Consider the following 22,933-nt stretch of genomic DNA (forward strand, 5'->3'; position numbering starts at 1 on the left):
TTTCACATGAAAGAATGAAATGAAAAGTTTTGGATGCATAAACAATAACGTATTTTGCCAATATCTTAAAAAATATTTTTGTTTATAATGACTGGGAACAGTGAATCCTTTTTGACTAAAAAGCAAATATATATCATTTAAATCATAATATGAACGTAAAAATCATAGCTATATAAAATTAATGATAGTTAAATTATTTATTGTAGGCCAATTAAGAAGAAGCATTTCGCATTTATGTAAGAATGAGCTCTTTTTTTTTTTTGCTGCTGTAAAAAAAAAGAACAGCAACCTTTTCTCCTTCATTTTTTTTTTTTTTTTCATTGACTGCATTGTTTTATTCTATATATAATAACAACTTTTCCAGGTCAAAACATGATTCTTTAAAATAAGAAATACAACTATGGTGCTAAAGTTATTTGTTTATTTACAAACATAATAAATCTTTACCCTGTATTTTAACCTTTGATATTCCTAGAATATAGGTATGTAAATATGATTATTGAAAGAGCACAGTAAATTATAAATTTATTTCTTTAAATAAATCATTTAAAAAGCACACACACACACACACATCCAACTACAAATAGGTTTTAAATCATAATATGACAAAAAAAATAAAAGCATTTTATGCTCAAATGTAATAAATTATAATTGAATTTTGAATACCAAAATAAATAAAAAATATATTCCAATTGGGTGATACTTTAATGTTTGTAAACACTACATAATACTATCTTAAGACTCAAAAGTATCTGTGAAATTAATAAATGAATCATGCAGGTTCTATTAGTAATTTGATTCTCGAGGTATATTTATAAAGTTCTTGAGTCATTAATGTCGTTAAGATCGTTGAGAGTTTTGATGTTGTTCAAGGTAATTTGATATTTATATTCCCCAATAAAAACCAGATCAATGTTTTTTTCTTGGTCTATGTTTAGTCTCGTTCCCTCAGACTCTTGTGTCCCAGGGCCTCAGTATTGGCGTCGATCCCGAATTCAATTCTATGTTAGTGTTGGTTATAACAACTACTCAAAGAATTGTGAACGAAACTATACGAAAACTTATAAAAAGTTGATTACAAGACCGATATCTTTTTCGAGAGCCACATCACTACTTACAGCTCTGGCTCCCAAAAACACAATATATAAGATCAATCAACAATAAACGGGAATATATGGGCCAAAGGACCTCAGTTAAGGGAATATTTTATGCTATAATTTTTAAATACTTGACTTTTCCATTGATTGGTTGATTTACGAAATCATTACAAATACCTTTAGAAACATTATGAAAAAACTCTAGAGGAGAGACAATTTTATCTATAGAATTGAAAAAGAGACACAGGAAGATTTTTCTCAAAATTTTAAGATGTATTGTTCCCAATTAGTGATCCGCTCGAGATTACATAAATAATTAATTCATTATACATTTCGTTGATGATATATTATATGATACAAGATATTAAAAAGTGTTATAAGTCGTCCACAGTGATGAAATGATTGGGAATCTCTGATTTAGAGCCTCATATAACCACATTTTCATGTGTTCATTTTTTTTATTTCATGGGCCGTGAAGATGACTTAGTTAATGATGTTATACATTGAACTATGGCGTATTAAACAAAGGAGGAGGGGGGAGGGAAATATTTTCGTCAAATCAAAGAAATCAAGTTAAATATTTCGTATTTCCTCATTGACTAAATTATAAATCTAAAATAGAATATTTGTATGATGTTCAACATCTGTTTCATAAATTAGTTATTGTTCCTTCTCCTTAATTTTTGTGATAAGACATGAAGTTGCGTCATGGATTCGAAACAGGTTATAAGCTTTTTTTGCAAGTACCGGAAGATGAGTGCTAAAGAGATGTTGTGTGATTCTTACAATTTTCAATTTATTAAAGAAATAGAATGATTAAATTAAGTAAGATAGTCGTGTAGAAACGAAACCCTTTGCACTATTAACATGAGCATGTAGTAGATTCTAGGATGGGACTATTTATAAAAGGAAAAATATTAAGTTTATTGAACCAAATCAACGAGCGCGCTCCTACTTCGTGCATGTATTCTGTTCATTTCTTTTTCTTGTTACTATTTTAAATGTCAGGAAACTAAAAATGTTACATCGGATATATGAATAACATACAATACAAGTAACCTTGAAGAGTATTATTTTTAACCACTTCCATAATTGAGAGAGAGAGAGCGAAAGAGAAAAATGAAAAGATCAACCAATTTATATCTAGGTATAACATGTTTAGTCAGTAGAAAGTGCATCATTATTTCTTAAGGTAGTAATTTGCTCTAGGGATTTAATTACATATATATATTTTTTTTTTGCCTGAGAAGTAAGTGATGGCTTTTTTTCGAAATCAATAAAACATATGTATGTACAATAGGACAGTTTGTATTCATAAAAAATACCAATTCCAATTACTAATAGTACAAAAAGAGGCGTCTTATGGTACAAAATTTGGTTGTATGTAATTTTGTTGCAAATATTTTCGCCGTGGTTAATTTTGCCTGGAGGAGATTTTGTTACATGAGGTATTCGCCGCCTTTTTATGTTCTCAGTTCGAGCGTAACTATTATATTTCGATCAGATTAATAAAATAGCCAGGAGAAGAAGAAAAAAGAAAAATAATTTAACTATGATCGAATAATCATTTCTCAACCATTGATTAATAAATTTTATAGTCAGTCCTGTTCTTTAATGATTTTGAATTGCAGACATTCAGTCGATCCATAATTTTATGGGATTTTACATATTATCCCAAGATGGAAGAGTTGCTTAAAATACCATGTGATGTTGATGTAAAATTACAACTACTACAAATATTATGGCTGCATAATTGTACAAAGTTCATTTGAGTTGACCAACGGGAATTTTTCATTAAACAAATGATTTTTTTTACAATAAAAGTTTGCGTTATTAGAGCTTGTGCTCCTCAAGAAGTCATGGACCTTTATTAAATATTAATTATTTCATCATTATTTTCCTTTTATTTTCTTCTACGCTTACAGAACACTATCCTTTTTATGGATTTTTGGAGAAGAGCAGCTAAGCTGACATGACTTTTCATTAGATTAGCTGCAGGCAACTATGAGGTGATAGAAATATACGCAAATCCTACTCTGTATTTAGCAACAGGTTTTTGAACAAAATATAAAAAATTTGACAAATTCTTTTTTTTCTTTTTTTTTTTTTACTTTAAAATATTAAACTTTTTCGAAAAAAATTTAAAAAATCTACAACTATTCACAAAAAAAAAAATTGGCGGAAAAATTTGGAAATCCACGGCTATTTTTAAGAAATTAAATATTTTGGAAAAAAAAATTCAAAATCCAGAGATGTTAACAAAAAAAAATTTAATTTGAAATATTTAAGTTTTGGAAAAAAATTTAAAATATTAATTTTTTTGGAAAAATTTAGAAATATTAAATTTTTTGGGATAAAAAATCAAAAATACACAGCCATTCTTCAAGGAATTAAATTTTTTGGGGGGGGGAAACCTCAAAAATTCATAGCTATTCTCAAAAAATTATTTTTTTGGAAAAAAAAAATTCAAAAATCAACAAAAATTAAATTTTTAATATAAATATAAAAATTTTAAATGTTTAATTTCTTTGAGAAAAAATTATTTAACCCATAGTTTTATACTGAAAATTAATTTTTTTGGGAAAAATTACTAATATTCAATTTTGTGAAAAAAATGGACATATTAAAAAGCAAAAGTTCCTTACAATGGGGGGCAGCCCCTCCAGCCCACCCCTGAAGACGCCCCTGAGCAATTATATAGGCAGGAACTACTACGATGTCGATCTTCCACTTGGACTTAAACTTATAACTCTGCAAAAAATCATTAGTGTTATTCTTCGTCTTTTATGCTCCAGTGATTACTTTTGTTTCCTTTTCAAACAAAAAAGAATATGGATGACAGCCTTGGAAAATAAAAAAACACTTTTCAAGTTACACTACCAAAAGTCTTGCGCTCCTCCATTTTTTTGTTTTTTTGTTTTTCTAACTAAAGAAATAATGATAAAAACATAAGCCATGTAATTCAAGCTTGATAAAAGTTTCTAACACAAAACTTCATCTGCATCACAACTAGCCGTGACTGTCAGTTACAACTGTCTAACGGCGGTATAGTATGATTTTTTTTAAAGGAAATTGGATCCTTTTTTTTTAACTATTTTAATCTGGTTTTGTTTTTTATAATGATAAGACTTCAATTTAAAATTAGCATTGGCTATAAATCTTTAGAACAAATAGATCTTTATTATTATATTTGATTATTTTCTCTCTTGATTGTCTAAAATTATGTATTTTGTAAAACAGTATAATGCACCCATATATTAGAGTTTCTCATTTTTGAAGAAAAATGTGTATTCTATTTGTTATTATAACAATATTTTTTTCACGCTACCCTACTGACAAGGCTATAATCCAGTCCAAAAACGATTCAGCTCAAAAATGGAATCCTTTAATGTGTATACAGCTACCTATAATTATGTAGATTGAAAATTTAAAATATAATATACTTATTATATGGGAAGTTGAAAACTGATTAATATGCCAACACATATTTGAACAGTCTTATGATTTTTATACTATACATTATCTAATTTTGAAACCCCAATATAAAGCAAAATTAATACGTCTTGAGATATGAGTGCCCCAACATCATAATTATTTGACCTATGAACTGGTTTCGGAACAAAAATTTGCACAGGCATAAGAGCCGTTTATTTTATATACAGGCTGTTGGAGAGTCGGCCATGCGATTAAAGGGTCGTTTCCAGCCATGTTTTTAGTTATTTATTATGGGATAAACTGCTTTGACTTATGATCCCTGTCCAGGAACGAATTAAACTTGTATGTATAGGTAATACTGTGATATAAATATGTACGTTTGTAACGACGACATGACACTAAGAAATTAATTTTCTCATTTCAATCATCATTATAGAACTATTTACATTTATGTAAATGTTCAGTAATAACTTTGATTAAGAGTAACTTAGATTATCAAGTGTTTCGAACTAGAAATATGCAGATACCTTCATCCTTATAAAACATATTTGTATATCAAATAGTCTTTGGATGAAACGTTAAATTGTCTCTTCCGTTACTCAAAATTATTTATTCATCAACGGAAACTCCTATGAAAATTGGAGATATAATATATATTACCAAAGGAGGAATCTGTGTAAATAAAAAGCTAAGTTTACCGATAAGAAAAGGAAAAACAGTTGATACGTTTGCTTTTTCTTTCTTTCTTTCTTTTTTTTTTTTTTTTTGTTAATTATTTAATTAGTCGTGGGTGGGTTAACACTTTTCTCTATAAGAAGAATCCTCGACTATCTATGGTGTAAATTGATTCAAAAATACATAATAATATATATCAATACATATGTACCAAAATCATATAACAGGGAGCTAATATTAATCATTTGTTTTTATTCAGTAATACCATATGTCTCACCATCGGTGATGTTGGGCCATTTGGGGGAGGGGTGCTAAACATATTGAAATTGATTCAATGCACTCTTAAAATATGTTTACATATTTACTAACTAACTTAATTGTTCAATAACATTAAAATGTGGCTTACCTAATCCGCTGGCTCTAGAATTTCTATGAAGAGCACTAATGCATAGGTATGAGATTTTTGTAGAGAAAAATACCTTTGAGGGATTAGAAAATATAAACAATTTATGGGTATGCTCTTTTTTTTTTCTTCTTCTTTTTTTTTGTTTCTTCTTAAATAGATCGCAGTAGTGGTAAATTGTATCTTTGAAGGGAGTATTCCCGAATGTCTTTGGTGTATTTAAAAAAGAACATAATGATGTATATATATAAAATACATTTATTTTGCATTAATACTATTTTAAATGTAGAAAATTCTTCTCTTTAAAGTAGTCATTCATTTTCACTCTCAAAATCATTATAATAGGCAGCTAATTTTAATAAGGGTCTTAATTTAGTAATAACATAATTCTTGCTCCTCCTTTCTCCAGCGCTCTCCAAAAATGCCATCTCTAGGCTAATGCAATAACAAGATATTGGAAAAAAGAGATCCTGCCGGCGAGCGGCAATTAATCCAAAATCATTATAATTGGCAAGCTGCATTTAATTTTATTAAAGTATCCTAGTGATCTCTTCATTCTCGTATCAAATACCATAATAATAAATTAGTTAAAAATGCCACATAACACGCAGTTTATAGCTTCGTTCTTGTAGCGAATAAAAAAGCTATTAAATAACATCGTCTGTATTATCTCCTTTATTAACCACTTGATAGCATATCAGTGTCCATAAAGTGGAATCATTCAGACGTTGTTTTTAACACTAACTGAAAATGGTCATTATTATATCTCCAGCTATATATATTCAGTATGTAATCGAATAGAAGTATAATTATTAGACTTTACCAAAATGACAAAAGTTGGGAAATTGCTATTGCCGGATAATTTTATTTTTGCATTTTATTCATCTAAACAAGAAAATAACCATTAATTGATTTGAAAATCTGTAAAATTTCGAAAAAAAAGGAACTTTTGGTGTTGTTTCATTAAAATTATTGATTTTAAATTGAGTTATAGAATTTTTATTATATTAAGTATTATAGATAAAACATATATTTTGCAACAATATTTTAACAATCTTTCTCTAACTTACCTGATGGTATGAGTATTTTAATTCCAAACATGCTGCCAATGAATATATCTTGGCTTTTAGTACCTTGCATTACGCACATTTACTCGGATGTTTCTCTTCATTTTTATTACTTTAATCTCATTTCTTGATACAATGTGTCTAATTTATTACTATCAAATATACTTTCGTTGTTCATTTATGGTAAATAAAACACCCTATTTTACCAATTTTTAATTTTGGACGGCGAAAACTGTCAATTAATCTCTAAAAAATAGGATTTTTTATTTATTATTTCTTAATTTCCATTGTTCAATTATTTTTATTTGAGCATATTTTTATTCTGATAATCTTTTAGAATGACATTTTTCATTTATTATGAATATTTAATTCCTTTTTTTTTCGATAAAACTTATCAGTCGACTTTGAGGAATGACTAAAGTCATAAAAAGTTCAGTGTCGTTATTCAAATCCTTGATATAAATAATTGTATTGTCATCCCGATTGAGGTTAGGTGAACAGTATGGTAGCACACTGATATCCTCCAAATCACTTCCATCTCATATATCTCTTATTTTTGATATCCTGAATTGTCTAAACATCACCAAAATTTCCTTTTTTTCGAAATTTTACAGATTCTCAGATCAAAACGTGTCCATAAAGACCTTTTTTTACGTTTAATGGTTATTTTAGAGGAATAAAATAAAGAATATCCGGTAATACCAAATTCCCAATTTTTGTCATTTTGGTACATTTCTGATTTCTTAGACTTATTTCTATGAGAGTTTATTTTAACAAGTACTTTTTTGACATGGATACTCCCCATATTTAGATAAATGTTTAGATAAGTTTAAGTTCAAGGAAGGAAGGAAAAATAACAGTTGGTACTACTACCAATTATAAATAATTTTAATGAATTTTTCCATATATAGTAGAAATGGCATTTAATTAAAAATTATCTGGCCATATCCTACTAAGAGCACTTTCTCAGACCATCTCAAGCGTTCCGATTTTTACTCTTCTCTCAGAGAAGAGATGTTTAAATTCGTTTCAGTTCTTTCTATTAGTTATTGAGTATTTTATATTATTAGGGTTCCATCGATTTTTAAAATGGAACTTAAAATTGCGTCTGTCCCTATAATCGGTCCTTGAAAGACACTTCATACTTTAAAACGCTCTAAAATGACATAAGAATCACAAATATTAAATTAAAGTACCTACATCAGTTACCCAAAAAATTCCTTCTGTAAAACCTCAAGTATATTTCATGCACGAATATAATTTTAATTAAGACTTAATTAAATTATTTTTTATTATTTTATGCATAGGATATTAATAACTCTAAGGTAGACGAGATAGATTAATAATGGCATCATTTACCAAAGATTATTGGATTGGACGTATTTTGCATTCAAATTGGACGTGTTCCTTAGATTAATAATGGAAGCAGACGAGACGTCAAAATTTTGGGGCTGCTATGATATTAATTATTATCAATAACAATCACCTCATATAATCAGATAGTAATTGTGGGCGTGCACATTCGCCTCAACAATTCTTGCATCCCTACTGAATCCGTAGTATAATTAAAGTTGAAGAAAATACTACCTTAAACGTATTTATATCTGTTCGAACTTTACTATTGCACTAATCATTTCATTACTATTTTCCTATTTTCTTCTTCTCATAGCTTTATCATTAATCTGATTGAGGTATAAGAATTAAGTTCAAAATGAAAAAGGCGGTAAATATGTTATATGGCAAAATCTCCTCGAGGCATCATTACCGGTAAAAGCAAGCTGACTCAATAAAATATAAAGTCAAACTGTGTACATATATTCGAATTTGAAAATCTACTCACCTTTTTAGTCAAATCGATTAATTATCAATTCAAGTCAATATTTGTTATATAAGGTCATGGCAGCTAAACTGCTCTCCTCTCATATATTGTTCAAATTAACATGGTTAATTTTCGGGGGGAGGGGGATTTACATACACAAAGCGCTTAGAATTTACAACTCTATCATATTATAATATTCCAAGGCATTAGACATTAGAGGGAATTTATTTAATAAAAACTCTTAGTGTATAATTGTAGATGAAGCAATAAAAACAAATGAATGTATAAAAATAAAATGTGCATGTATTTGGTGAGCGAAAAATGAATATAAATTCCGTTTTTGCAATGCTCCACATTGTTAATTATTATTATCGATGTTTGTTTGTGTGTATTTTCAAGGTCTTCCCGATTATATCTTTGCATATTATGTGTACGTACACATATACATTAAAGTGATCAGTATTTTTGAAATGAAATAGTATGAAGGTCCCAAATTAAAGTATAAATAGATTTGCCTTCACTCCAAGTCTTTTCAAAACTCACCAGAGCCATTTTAAAGATTGTAACTTAATTTTAGTAGGAGGTTGCGAGAATTTATTGATTTTATGTAGATGTCTCCGGCCCACCGACCTAATTGACGACTGGAAGCACATTGCACAACATATTGAATATAAAGGAGAAAGAGGGTGCCTCGTTTTTCAGCTGTTGGCTACTACATAAAAACTATTACTATTGGGCAAAGCATTAGTGACCTCTGCTCAAAAAAATTAAGCAAGAGCAGGAGTGTGCTCATTGTTTTTAATAACGAGCGAAGCGGGAGCACGCTCATCATTTTAGAAGAGCGGTACAATCACACTAATTTTCACTCATTTACATAAGTTTGTATTATTTTTAATGTTTCTAACTCTTATGAGATAACATCAAAAAATTTGAGAGATAAAGGATCATTTTAAATATTGAAAGAATAGACGGTTGAAGTTATGTCTCAAGACTCTTTTTTTCTATGCTGTATCTCTAAATCTCTCCTTTTTCGGTTGACGAGCTTGCCCCTCACGTAGCTGGCTACTCCAAGAAGACTCAGATATTAGTTCCCTCAGAGACCCTGCCTGCTTCTTCCTGCGTGGATAATCTTATATTTTTTTTAACAAATTTTCCCAACTGAAATACGATTTTCTTATATTTTTATCAAGTAAATTGACATAAGATATCATAATCTCACGCAAGCATAAGTTCAAAAACTTAAGAAACTTTTGTTTTAGATCAAGATAATTAACAGGCTTAACTGGATGATAGTGGACAAAACCTCGTAAATGCATATTTCCTAAGACAGTTTCCAAGGGACACCAAAATGCAAATAAAAAATTCTTAAAACACATATTTTAATTAAACTAATCATTTGGATTATTATAAGCTATTGGAAATAATGTATGGGCGTCACAAATCATACGGCATACTTCCACTTGCAATATATTGAATGTAATTTTAATCATAAAGAGTTGCCAAATTTAAAAACATCTATATGAGTGGAAAAATGAGCGCCGCTCATTTTTAACTGAGCGGGAGCGCACTCAATGCTCCAAAAAACGAGCGGAAGAGCGAGTATGCACACAAAATTAGTAACTGAGTAGGGAGTTTGCTCAGGATTTTGTGAGCGGACTAATGCTCTGCTATTTGGATTTTTTTACTACATTTTATATAACATAATATATCAACTGAAGGACGAGTCTCCTATTGATTATCCATCTAATATATAGGTCGGCGGCACAGTCCCAACAAATTGCCTTTGCAGAACACTAACAAAAAGTCAGCAAAACAAATGGAGGAATGACACATTATCAAAAAAAAAAAATCATAATCAATATATCCTCATGACCTAATACAAAAACTTTAAAAAGGCTCCGTCGAGTTTTGATAATACTTGGAGTGATTAAATTCCATTTCATTTAAAAAATAGCGATCACTCTAATACACATACATACTTAAATATTATAAGCAGACTATAAATGTGTGTATGTATATAATACGACTTCTATATAAAATCTTTTTATTATGTTTATTTCTTATTTTTTTAGGAGAGGCCCTTTTTCAGGCGTGCTCCCTCAGATACAAGATTTTTTCTGTTATTATTTGTTTTATTTGTATTTAACATACACTTCATCAAAGTATCAAGGGCCCATTAGGAATGCATAACTTACTATAAGGTTTTTTTTTAATTTTTAACAATGCGTTTATTTATGTTGTGTACAATTAATAATAGATAATGCAATAATTGAATATTCCATTATTGATCGATGGTTTAATGATGTAATTTTTGACGATTTAAAATACAAATAACTTAAAAAAATAAGTATTATGTGGCAAGTAATGAGGCACAAATGGCCTGAGTTAACTATGTAATTTTAATCTATCAAAATGAAATGATAGTATCCTACATATTGATAATAAAAGAGACCAAGTCAAATTTATAATATTTTGTATAAAAACCAGTAGTCGTTGTCAACCTTTCAATCTATTGGTAAAAAAAATTAGATTATATTGTCAAAAGGACAAATATTGAATGACAGATCAGATTTTTTTTTTAATCAAAATTCAAAATCTATTTGCATAATAAATTTCCAAAAGTGAAATTATTAGTTTTTCGAACAAATTTTTATCTTTTGGGTACGAGTTCCCTCCTCTACATAGTTTGATCAAAAAAATATAGAAAATGAAAAATGTGTTTAACAATCATACTGACATTAAACATGAAACAACTGATAAAAATGTTTTATGAATACAATTTTGTAGCCAATTTTCTTTTGTTATGTAATTGTAGTGTTGAGAGACACAACGAAGCCTCTTCCAGGCTTAGTAAAGATTTATATCATATGTCTGCAAATAAAAAAATATGCAATCTGTTTATTCATCTTTGATTTTTTTTTTTAAATGTAGTAGTTTATCCTATTTTTTTCCAATGCTTAATATTGCACAAATGAGTAATATCTCATTTTATGAGTTCATTCGATACTTAAAAATTGCATATTTTATAACATTAAATTTGTTCATTGTCATTTATACCATGATGGCTTATGGATTATAAACTGGTTCACAATACCGATATGACCTTTGACATTCATCAGTTATCTTTTAAAATAATTGCCCCCTATGTACAGGGTGAGGAACTTAGCCTTGAAGAAGTAGGGGGCATCTTGCTGCCGTCGGATGCAATCCCACCGAGGAACATGACATGAGCTAGATGTTTCGTTCTGAAAGCTCTCAATCCGATCTTTTAATTCAGCTAAGAAGCGATCATTTCTCCTGTTCAGAACAGCGTCCACAAGTGCACTGAGGAGATCACACAACCTCTACCATTTACTCGGACATTAGTGATCGAATAAAAAAACAACAACATCAAATTATAAATTTTTGTGAGTTCGTTCGAAGTACAAAATTGTCAGACTTTTAGAACTGAGGGTTGACGATCTCGAAAGGATTCTAATTTTTGAGTCCTCCCCCTGTATGTAAAATTTGAACAAGCTATGTCGAAATGTATCCCTATGTAAATTTTCACCTCTTTAACATCATTTGCTTTTTATTTTAATATTGACATCGTATAGCCTTTATTTATAAACTATTACACACTAATGCATACATTTTTTTTTAAATCTTTATATTTAGGAAATTTTTTTGAGTGTATCATGTATCAATGTATAAGTTTGACATCCAATATATTTTGATCAATGCATGCAGTTTTCACGACGATTCATGTTTAACAACCCACAAAAAATAAATGATAGATTGTGTTTGTGAGTAAATATAATTTTGTTTGTGTTTATGTCAGTAGTATACTTGAGGATTCCCCGCCTCATACACTCTCTTGAATAAATGTGTAAGAAGCTAATAGGGTTTTTTTCTTCAAAAATGCATTTTTGTAGGTAGGGACAAAAAAGCAAAAAAAAAAAAAAAATGACATGAATATAATATTTTTATTTTTCAAAAATGAAGTTTGATCAATTAAGTGCATATGGATATACAAAGGTATGTATAACAAGGTGCAATGGCAAAAATATATATTTTTGAAAATTATAAAAAAAAATTTATAATTCAATTTATCATTAAACATACGGTCAAATCCGAATGAGAGAAGCTGTCTTGACGAAAAGTTTTTTTTGTTTTTTTTTTAACTCCAATAATAAATAACATCAATAATGTTATAGTAGTATTTGGATATTACTCTTTGAATTGCTGTATCATAGCAGCCTAAAAAAATTTCTACATGCAGCCAAAAAATCTATTTTTTCCCGATTAAAAAAAATTCATCAAGCATTGTAGAAAAAATTATGGAATCGGTTATCTTATGAATGTTAAACATAGTACCAAGAATATAAACAATATTTTATGGTAAAGTTTAACAAGAAAGGGAAGGAGGCAAGCAACTAATCTCAAGCCTGGCATTTTTTTTAAATTTTGACTCAAATTGAAACAGTAAATAATCGAAAAAATACTTTTCTACTCCACAACATGCTTTAAAGTCTTCATTTGTCACTAAATTATTCAATAAGAAACGATTTTTAAATTGTTCTTCTGTTTTAATATCCACGGAAGTTCCTTAATTTTTGTAGTGAACCTTGGACATAATGGTTGCCATTTCGGAAGTGCTGGCGTTGAACTGGCACTACACATTTTTAGCATCAAAGTGGGAGAAAAAAATGGGTAAATGAGAAATAGATTGAAATTCGCCAATGGTTTGCATAGTTCTTGAGGATCTCTGAAATTGTAAAAATACATGTTATTGAGACATTCGTGTTCTAAAATATCAAATATACCAGTGATAAATACTCTTTCAATTTGTTGTTGTATCAAATATACGTACGCTTGATTCAACTGTACTCGTTAGTACTTCCAATTCTTCTTAATTTCTTTCGTTACAAGAAATAGCCGTGATTTACACTACAACTGGCATCTAAAGTAACCAAAAAAAGTATCCTTCTTGATAGTGGCAGGCCCAGGTCTTCTCTACCCTGTTAGTTTTGATATTGCTCCAAACTTTTAATTCCAAGTAATTATTGAAAACAACGTCAAAATTACCCGAATCACACTTTGCTTTGATTTGCTTCTACATCCATTTTATTCATCAAGTTTGGCTTTCATCAACTATTGGTTATTCCTAGACTTTAAAAGATTCTAAAGAGAGAAATAATTTACTCTGATTCCTGTGAATAAGTGTTAATTAGAATAAATAAATTCTATCAAAATGCTAGAGTTTCAAGTTTTTACAAACACAATCCTAGTACTGTCAACGGGTCAGATGCATATATTTAAAGTAGACAATATTACCATCTTTACATTACATAAATTATAATAATAATATATAAAAATGGTGTAAAGTACATTCAGTGGTACCATATGTCTGGCTCCAACCTTCTCCTCGGGTTCTTCTTTCCTTAGAAAGATATCAACTCTAGTCATTAGTACGAATTACTGCTGATTTGATATACCTGTCATGGTATATTGGCCTTACTGTATTTTGAAGAGGGAATTTATAAAAAAAACATCAGCGGATTAATCTTTTATCAGTTTGTTTTTCACCAAAAACTTAGCATGAGCATCGGTTCCTTAAATATCCGTACCGGTCGAACCCTAGTCTTAACTTTGAAAAAGACTTTTTAATTAAAAATACTACTTTAACCCTTTCAGACTCACAAGGAATTGAAGAGAAAATCAAAGATAATTATAGTCAATTCTTGATCTCTTTGATCATATTACAATTAATTTTTCAATAACTTCAATAGGCTCACCAGAACTTTATGGGACACTGGTGTCCCTCTGGGTGTGAACGATAATTCTTGATTATGTATAAACAAAATACTAAAGTTACGCTATGGAGTTGAATTCTTAAAATCTTTTAATTATTTTGATATACTTTTTATTTATAATTCAATTAAGTAATAATTCTACTATAAAAATTCATCAAAGTTAATTTAATAACTGCGTTATATCTAAAACATAACGAGGCAATTTCTAACTCTTACCAAGTATAAAGAAAGATTACAAGCCATACAAATGACTAAAGTTCAATTTCCTATAATTTTGCTTGGACAGTAAGCACATTTTTTTCTCAGTGGTCTTAATTTCTATATTTTATCACTCCAATCATCTTTGAGATTATCATCAAAGCGATTATTTCGAAGTACATAATAACGACGTGAACATTGACTTTAGGAGTCAATTAAGCATCTATGCATTCGTTCCTGTTGTAACCTATTTATCAGCTATAACTTTAATATTAGAATCATATAATGAACTGCCAATGTCTTCTTCATCAGCACTGTCTGCTTCCTCTAAAATGCTATAAATTTGGTTACTAATAGTGCTGTTAAAAAGATTAAAATCTCTTATTCTCTGTTTGTTTCTTCCATTTATTAACAACTCTACATTCAATAATTAAGTATATATAAAAATATTTGTATGAACATGTATTACTTGCTAATCTGTCTAGTAATAAAGAGTAGTTTGATATCAATACTCTAAGAGGACAAAACCCAAAGATAAATGTCTCATCCTGAACAAATTTTAAAATCTAATAAAAAAAATTACCTTTCAAATCCTGAGGGACACCAGTGTCCCAACAATTTTAAACTTCCATAACATTTGCATTTTTCATCAAAACATAGGAAAATTTTCCACAATTACTCCTTATACTATACAAATATTAAAAAATCAATAAAAAATTGATATTATCCATATATGAAAAGTTGTAGGTAGGTTGAAATAGGTAGAATGTTATTTACAGAATTCCAAAAATGATATAGTTTGAAGACTTATATAGGATCAACATTAAGTCCTATGATGAAATGTTTTTTTATGAATTTTAGAGATCCACTATTACTCTTTCTAATAATTTTAAAATATCAGCTTAAATAGCATGAAAAATAATGGAAGGACGATTGAATAAAAATACGGGACACCAGTGTCCTGTCGATACAAAAGGGTTAAGAGTATTTCAAATTATCTGGACTTCTTTGAAGTTATTTTGACCATGGACACTCTCCATGAAGCCACATATCAATGACAATGTAGAATTACACTATTTCAATTTATATAAATTAATAATACAGGTAGGGGAAAAAATATTGACTCTAACCTACTTTTTAATAAGTAGTTCACAAACTTGCAACTTTTCAAAAATACTAATGGAAACAACTATTTCCTTAAGTAGGTATGAAATAAGAAGACGATATTCAAGTCCGAGAAACATTGAATTACTCTTCTTGCAAGTTGTCCCAAGTAAAAAGAGTTTCAAGTCACTGATATTTTAGCAAGCTGATTCAGAAGTACATACATTGTACATGAGGTTGAAGTTGAAATTATATATGTATTGCTTTCTTGTTATTTAGAACAGTTCTACCATCAATAATGAAATATCATTTCCCCTTAATTACCTTATCTTTATATATATAAAATAGAGTTTGTGTGTGCGTGTCCTTTATGGGTGCCCACACCGTTGGATCTAAGAGACTGAAATTTTGAATGGGTACCTCTTTTGAACCTCTTCGGATAAAAAGGGGTGCTGATTTTCGGGAATGGGGGTCATATAAGTTGGGGGGAGCTTATTCTATACCCATAACACTAAAGTTGTTTTTTGGAGCTCAAGAAGACTAGATAGGGGTTGACTTTTAAATCAAAAAGTGACCGGTGTCTCAAAAAAATAACTTTATTTCTGTTTTCGTTTTCTAAATTCATTCAAAATGAAAAAAAGTTATGGGCAAAATAAGAAATAAGTAAAAATTGCACTTTCAGGTCCAAAATAAATGTATTTCCAATGAAATATTAGATTCGTAGATAAAATGAACTTCGTAGGAATTCGTTAGTATATAAATTTGACACATAAAAATGTATGTTTAACTGAAATATTTTTCAATTTTTTGAAATATACATTTACATATATTAATGATTTGACGTAAATGACTACACGGATCGCATCTCTGAATCATGAACATTATTTTCTTCGTTTATATCCTCTTCTTCCTCCTCCTCTTCATTAAAATTTAAAGGTAAAACTAAAATGGAGTTCCTAGCTTCTTTGATACGCCACCATCTTCCTAGACGATGCTCTTGACCAATCCCTGCAAGAAGAGTCTTTCCATCCGGAGAAAATTGAAGGGCGTTGACAAAACCAGTAACGGGAATAGCTTGAATCTCTTTTAAACCACGGAAATTTGCAGTACATCTCCATAGACGAATGAATCCATCTCTTGAGCCTGATGCTATAAGATCTGATTGAGGTAAAGTAGCTATTGAGCTGATCCACATGGGTTGTTGATTAATAGAGTCCAAGCCATGCGCTTTTTGATAAGTAAATAAGGGCTTCTTCCTCATCACACCCCAGAGCGAAATATGCCCATCCTCACCACAGGTAACAAAGTGCTCCTCATTAATAAGTTTGACAGAGTCTGTAGATGACGAAGGACGATTAAAAACTAATTGCGATTCTTCTACTATTTTCCATACACGAATGGATCCGTCACGACCTCCAGACGTAACTGCTCTTTCTCTTCGTCCAGCATCAATCCCAGTTATTTTGTCCTGATGGCCAAACAAAGATTCAATATAAGTCATTTCATCCAAGTTCCAGACTTTGACGGATCGATCAAATGAACAACTAAATAGAGTATGCGAATTGACTCGGAAAACAAGACCTGATATCATGTCTCGATGGCCTTTGAAGGTGTGTAAATGTTCCATGGTGTTGCCATCCCAAATATGAATGTTATCATGTTCGCCTCCCGAGGCGAGATATTTTCCGTCAGTTGATACAGCCAAGGCATGAATCGTACCACAATGTCCTACATGAGTTTTTAAATCCTTTTTACGACCTGGGACGATCTTTTTGATTTTAGATAAGTCTTTAAGTCTCCATTGAATGAGACCCCCGTTTTTAGAAGCAGTGTATATGTGATCGTTTGAGCAGGCTATACTTGTAATAGAACCGTTATGAAGTTTATCCTTTAATTTGCGACTTTCTGAAGGGAAAATGGGCCTAAGAGAGGAGGCAACAGCTCGAAAAAGTTTTCCTTTTTCTTCTAAAGCATCTGTCATAAGACGTTCATTCACTGAGTCACGGATTTCGTCCTCGACTCCTCTTTCTTTCTCTTCTCTCTCAATCTCTTCCAGGTACATTTTCGCAAGACGGATTCGCTTCTGATCAGAAGTTTCTTCATCGTCCTCATCTGTATGAGATTCGATATCCGAATCATGGCCCATAACATCCGAATCATCGCTCAAAATTTCTTCATTCTCTTCAAATCCCTTCTTCTTGCCACTTTCGGGTGCACCATTTAACTTCCGCTTTTTAGCTCCAGGCCTGGAGCCTTTCTTCATGAAAAAAGTCATTTTAGAGGATAAAATAATGCGATAGCAATATCATTTACATAACATACACACGTGAGTTCTACTACAATAATAAACAAACATAACGTTTGAAAAGAGAAGTGACGTCACGAAATCAGCGCCCTCTTTTTTTCATTTTCTCTTTTTTTCATCAAACGTCAATTTTCAATTATTAAGAAGAAATGCCACAAAACGATGCAATTTATACATGAAATTTTAGAGTCTAACATTATGACTTAATATATAATTTTCAATTCCTAGAATATTTTATAACATAACTTTTGCATTATTTGCAAAAATGAACCAGTTATATAGAGTAATTTTTTGGACGACATTATTATATATAATTTTTTCCTTTGCAAGTAATATTAATTATATTCTGTTGAAATATGTTCAATTCCACTAAATCTGTCAAGATTTTTTAGGTAGTTGCAAGGTGAAATAGAAATTTATATTAACCTAAAAAAGTGGTATCAGAGATAACAGTAAAAGGTTGTGTGAATTTACATTATTATTTTTCCGTTTGTTTATTTATTTATATTTATTTTGTTATGATTGAAATTGAGTGGGGAAAAGACGGATGTAGAGGCTTCGTTTGGCATCTTTCCGGTAAGAAAACATTAATAAATTCCAGATCATGAATTGAAAAATCTATAAATATATACGGTCGTATCAAGTCTATTTATTGGAGGAAAAAAAATAATTTTATTGGTTTTAGTTCAGATATGTTTACGATTTATTTCATTCTTCTCTTCCTTTCTTCATAAGAACAAGCACAGACACGTTTTTTTTTTTCCTTCATTCGATTTAATTAAGCTGCAATTACTTATTTCAATTATAGAATGATATAAATAATGCACGAATAATATTTTTTCCCCAATTAATTGATCTGAGTGAGAGAATAAACCATAAATCACTTCATACAGTTGCTGAATCCCAAAGTATTTCAGATCTTGTAAGGAACAGATCAAATCTAGTTCGTACAGGATCCAAGTCGTGGAGATGGATTTGAAGAAAATAGAGGTAATGCTTATTTATAGAACGTTTTCAATGACGTCATAAATTGCATCTTAATTGAAGGAAATGCCTTCTTGAGGCTCAAAATTGATATTTTTACTATATAAAATGATTAAACTGCACCAAATATCTTTTAGTTTTTATGAATAAATAAAAACTTCACACTTGCATTGAATACTACTGTATGGGAAGGATAAACATAAAAGTAGGATAATTATCGAAAAATATCTTATTATTTCCATTGTAATAGTTAAGTTATTGTCTATTATATGGAAAAAAAAAGTTTAAATGAGGATTTACGTATAATTTTTTTAATAGATGTTAGGGTCTGACATATGATAAAAGTACGCATTAGAAGGATAGCTTTGGATAAACAGTAAGGTTTAAGTACTTTTATTAATTACAAAAATTATTAGACGTTATTGTGTATTTATAAGTAGTCAACGCCCTAGAACATAAATTTGTGTGATATGAATATCCTTTTATGCTGAGGAAATTGATTTTTCCAAATTTGCGTGTCAATTTCCTGGATCAAAAACGTTTTTGTTTACCTCCCTTCTTCAAACACGTCATCACCTTTCGAAATCTATTCAAAATATTTTTCGAGAAAGAGTTCATCGAAATATATACTCCTATATTAACTTCAAACGCTTTTGATGGGGCTGGAGATGTATTTTCTGTTATTCTTGCCAGCAAAGAAATAAAGGATTCCATGAAGAATTATTCTTTGCCCTAATATAAAAAAAGTTATTTTGATAATAAAAACTATGTCCAACATTGTTGGCCCAGTTCTATTTGGAAGTAAATCGTCTACAGAAGGTTTTATGTTCGGACCAACCTTTTGTGCCGAGATTGATGGATTTCGAAGGCATTTTTATCCCATACCAAAGAATTAAAAGATTTTATTGAAGGACTACTGAAAGCTGCTTTAATGCTAATGCTCGAGTGTCCAGATTTACATAACTATTATAAATATCTTTAAACTTTGGAACATATTGATAAATTGCTTTCATTGAAAGAATTTGCATCTTATACCTTCCAAGAAGCATTACAGATATGTATGAATCCTGTTGACAAATTTGAAACGAAACCGATTGCGTCCGGTTTATCAAAGATGCATGAATTGTTTCTTTGTGATAATGTTGTAGGATGGTCTCTCTTTAATGGTACTTAGACTTGCAAAAATATGGAAGTGCTGGCGATTTTGAAAGGCATGTACAATTTGTCCTTGATGTTTCTAATCTTAAAGACACTTAACCTTTTTCTAGAACTCCTCATTCATGCTTATTGGTAATATGTTTCTCATATAATTAATTTTTATGTAATATAAAACCAAGTAATACCTTTTTCGCTTATAAATTAATAAATACTATTTAAATTAGTATTATTTTTACATACAAGCATATACAAACGTGTTAATTTAATTAAAGATTTCACCTATGTGTGCCTTTGATATGATGAATTATTTTATTTTATTGCAGATGTGCAAACACTCAGAAATGATCATAGAATCGTGGGAAACTTTGTGGGAGTAACAAAATCGGACATAGAACATGGAATTCCATTGGTGCTTATGCCAGAAGAAATCGAGTATCTTGTTTCTAAAAACATTGGTATTGTTGTAGAGTATCCAAGTCTAAATGTTCCTCCTAGTGATTCCACGGTGCATCAATGTCATTCTTTCTTGGAAAATAGCTACAAGGAGCAAATAGTCTTACAAAAAGCGAAAAAAGCAACCTTACTTGAAGCAAATCTAGACAAAATAGTGATAGGTAAGCAGAAACGAAAAACGGCGGAAGATGAGATGTTAGATAATGACGATGGTAATTCAAAGGTTTTTCTCAATCAAGAAATCTCTAAAATAAAGGATATCCGTAAAGAACAATCCTTGATTCAATTACGAATAGGTAATTATAACTCACTATCAACAGAATAAGTGTATGATATAACACTTTTTATTGTAGGACACGTTTCATGGACTGAAGAATCTGTAAAGGAGGTATCAAAAGAAATAAACTGGAGAAATAAATACAAAGAATATTGTTCAACGAACGAAAAACATCTAAGAATGGCTGCATTTCGTGATCTACACTCGAAAGGTTTTTATCTGAGCGAAGGATTTAATTTTGGAGCTGATTTTCTAGCATATCCTGGAGATCCCCTTGTATTCCATGCCAAATACTTGATTGTTTGTCGAGAAATGGACTTTCAAGAAAATGTTGGTATGGCTCGACTTGCAAATTCTGTCAATAAGATTTTACTAAGTCCGTCTTTTGATGCAGAAGGTTTGATTACATACAAATCTATTGAATGGTCTGGGCAGATATAATTAGTCCATTGTTTTGTTCATTTTACAGACACAGCTGTTTAGCATTTTTTATTCCAACAATTATGATAGTTAAAGATAGCATCATATTTGAAATATATTTGTCTTGAATATACATTGAATGTTGATATTTTTTTAATGAAATTATATCAATAAAATTTGCGATAAACTTTTTATCTTACTTGGTGCTATATTTTAGCAATGTTGATCTTTATACAAATATATGCTTTTGAGATGTAGGACATAAATAATACTCACCTTCCTTATTTTGTTCTTTATTAATTAAATAATATTTCTAAAACATGAAAAATGATCAACAAGTATATTGAATTTAATTATAAATAATATGAATGTTAATTTTATTCTTCTTAAGATATTGATTAATTATATATCAATTATAGAGTGACTGATAATTTTATCCTCTTCCTATTAATCACAAACTTCTAAGGTTGCAAAATTTGGGGAATTTTCAGACATGAAAACTTTCCATGGGAATTTTGGGTAATTTTTGATTTTCAATGTTGAAAGATACAAACATAAATACTCTTAACGAAAAATATATTATTTAATATAGTAAATAAAACAAACAAATTAATCTACAAAATATATAAAGTTGTAGCCTTAATACTTGTAGAAATAGTTATTTGTATTATAATTTTTGAGAAGTTTGTGAATTACTTACTGTCGATATTTTTATTTCTTACCTGTATTGATATCTACATCTTCTGCTCAATTAATTTTTTTCTTCTTTGAAGTTATTTTATAGAGTTATTTGGCGCGAACGAAACAAATTTGTAAGCCAAATTATTTTATAAATTGAAATAGTGTAATTCTACATTTTCATTGATATGTGGTTTCATGGCGATTACCCATGGTCGAGATAACATTGGATGAATTCCAGACAATTTGAAAATACTCATAATATTACTATAAATTTAGTATTTTTATTGAATAAAGGCATTGTTTTAAAGTTAAGACTAAGGTTTGATTGATTTGGATATTTTAGGACCCTATGCCCATGCCGAGTTTGTAAAGAAAAAAACCCACTGATAATTGATTAATCAGTTGTTTTTTTAATAATAAATTCACCCTTGAAAATTCAGTAAGACCTTGAGATATTGACAGGTATATTAAATGAGCAGTAATATTAATTTCTAGTGTTGACATGTAAAGAAAGAAAGAGTGCGAGGAGAAGGTTGGAGCAAGATATATAGTACTACTGTATTAAGACAAGTGTTGCAGAAAATACTATTTTTAAAGAATGCCCTGCTTTTTTGTAGTTGTTACCTGAATCAGGAACAGTGGTGCTCCCTATCTTAATATATGCTTATATTTACCAAAGCTGTCATTATTCTTTTTTTATCCTCTCTACGCCATCACAAAGTCAATGGAGTTGCAAAGTAAATTAGTGTTGTCAAAGGTTAAGGAGGAACTTCCCTTAGACGAGACTACAGACATTAATTATTTTTCCATAGACACGGAGTATGAGTACTTGTAGCCACAAAAACCCGGAGCATGATGACTCGGAAACAGAAAGACCAGGAGCATGTGGACTCAGACTTGACCTAAACACTGAAAAGATGGACTGAAATTCAGCTCTGAATATTGGATATTTTCTTTAATTATATTTGGTATTTATTATTTAGAATGAGTAATTAAAAGTTACTTATGGAATATGAAGTAGATCTATAATGAAGATGCAAAATAACTAATGAGAATTATGAA

At 29.8% G+C, this 22,933-nt stretch overlaps 2 protein-coding genes across 4 annotated transcripts; one reads left to right on the top strand and one right to left on the bottom strand.

The window, feature by feature from the left end:
• Positions 1-16,269: 16,269 nt before the first annotated feature.
• On the bottom strand, positions 16,270-17,974 carry LOC121117904 (U3 small nucleolar RNA-interacting protein 2). The gene has a single exon (XM_040712430.2). It carries the CDS (start codon positions 17,866-17,868, stop codon positions 16,444-16,446), a length of 1,425 nt encoding a protein of 474 aa, XP_040568364.1. The 5' UTR covers positions 17,869-17,974; the 3' UTR covers positions 16,270-16,443.
• A 384-nt stretch (positions 17,975-18,358) lies between these two features.
• Positions 18,359-22,183, top strand: LOC121118297 (tRNA splicing endonuclease subunit 34). 3 transcript variants are annotated; one of them, XM_040712873.2, is made up of 4 exons: positions 18,453-18,474; positions 18,816-18,888; positions 20,364-20,789; positions 20,847-22,183. In XM_040712873.2, the coding sequence occupies exons 3-4, from the start codon at positions 20,456-20,458 to the stop codon at positions 21,209-21,211; spliced, it is 699 nt and encodes a 232-aa protein (XP_040568807.1). In that variant the 5' UTR covers positions 18,453-18,474; positions 18,816-18,888; positions 20,364-20,455; the 3' UTR covers positions 21,212-22,183. The 3 variants fall into 3 exon arrangements, with proteins under 3 accessions (XP_040568805.1, XP_040568807.1, XP_040568806.1); XM_040712871.2 differs by lacking the exon at positions 18,816-18,888 and having other exon boundaries at positions 18,359-18,474; XM_040712872.2 differs by lacking the exons at positions 18,453-18,474; positions 18,816-18,888 and adding an exon at positions 19,902-20,093.
• The last annotated feature ends 750 nt before the right edge of the window (positions 22,184-22,933 follow it).

This window comes from Lepeophtheirus salmonis, chromosome 5 (assembly GCF_016086655.4).
Source record: "Lepeophtheirus salmonis chromosome 5, UVic_Lsal_1.4, whole genome shotgun sequence".
Lineage (NCBI taxonomy): Eukaryota > Metazoa > Arthropoda > Copepoda > Siphonostomatoida > Caligidae > Lepeophtheirus > Lepeophtheirus salmonis.

What these genes read in the sequence shown, in the direction of transcription:
- LOC121117904 (XM_040712430.2), bottom strand. Translation starts at nt 17,868, where the DNA reads ATGACTTTTTTCATGAAGAAAGGCTCCAGGCCTGGAGCTAAAAAGCGG.
- LOC121118297 (XM_040712871.2), top strand. Translation starts at nt 18,417, where the DNA reads ATGATTGAAATTGAGTGGGGAAAAGACGGATGTAGAGGCTTCGTTTGG. An exon ending in CTTCGTTTGGCATCTTTCCG is followed by an intron (nt 18,475 to 20,363) that starts GTAAGAAAACAT and finishes ATTTTATTGCAG; the next exon opens with ATGTGCAAACACTCAGAAAT. An exon ending in CTTGATTCAATTACGAATAG is followed by an intron (nt 20,790 to 20,846) that starts GTAATTATAACT and finishes TTTTTATTGTAG; the next exon opens with GACACGTTTCATGGACTGAA.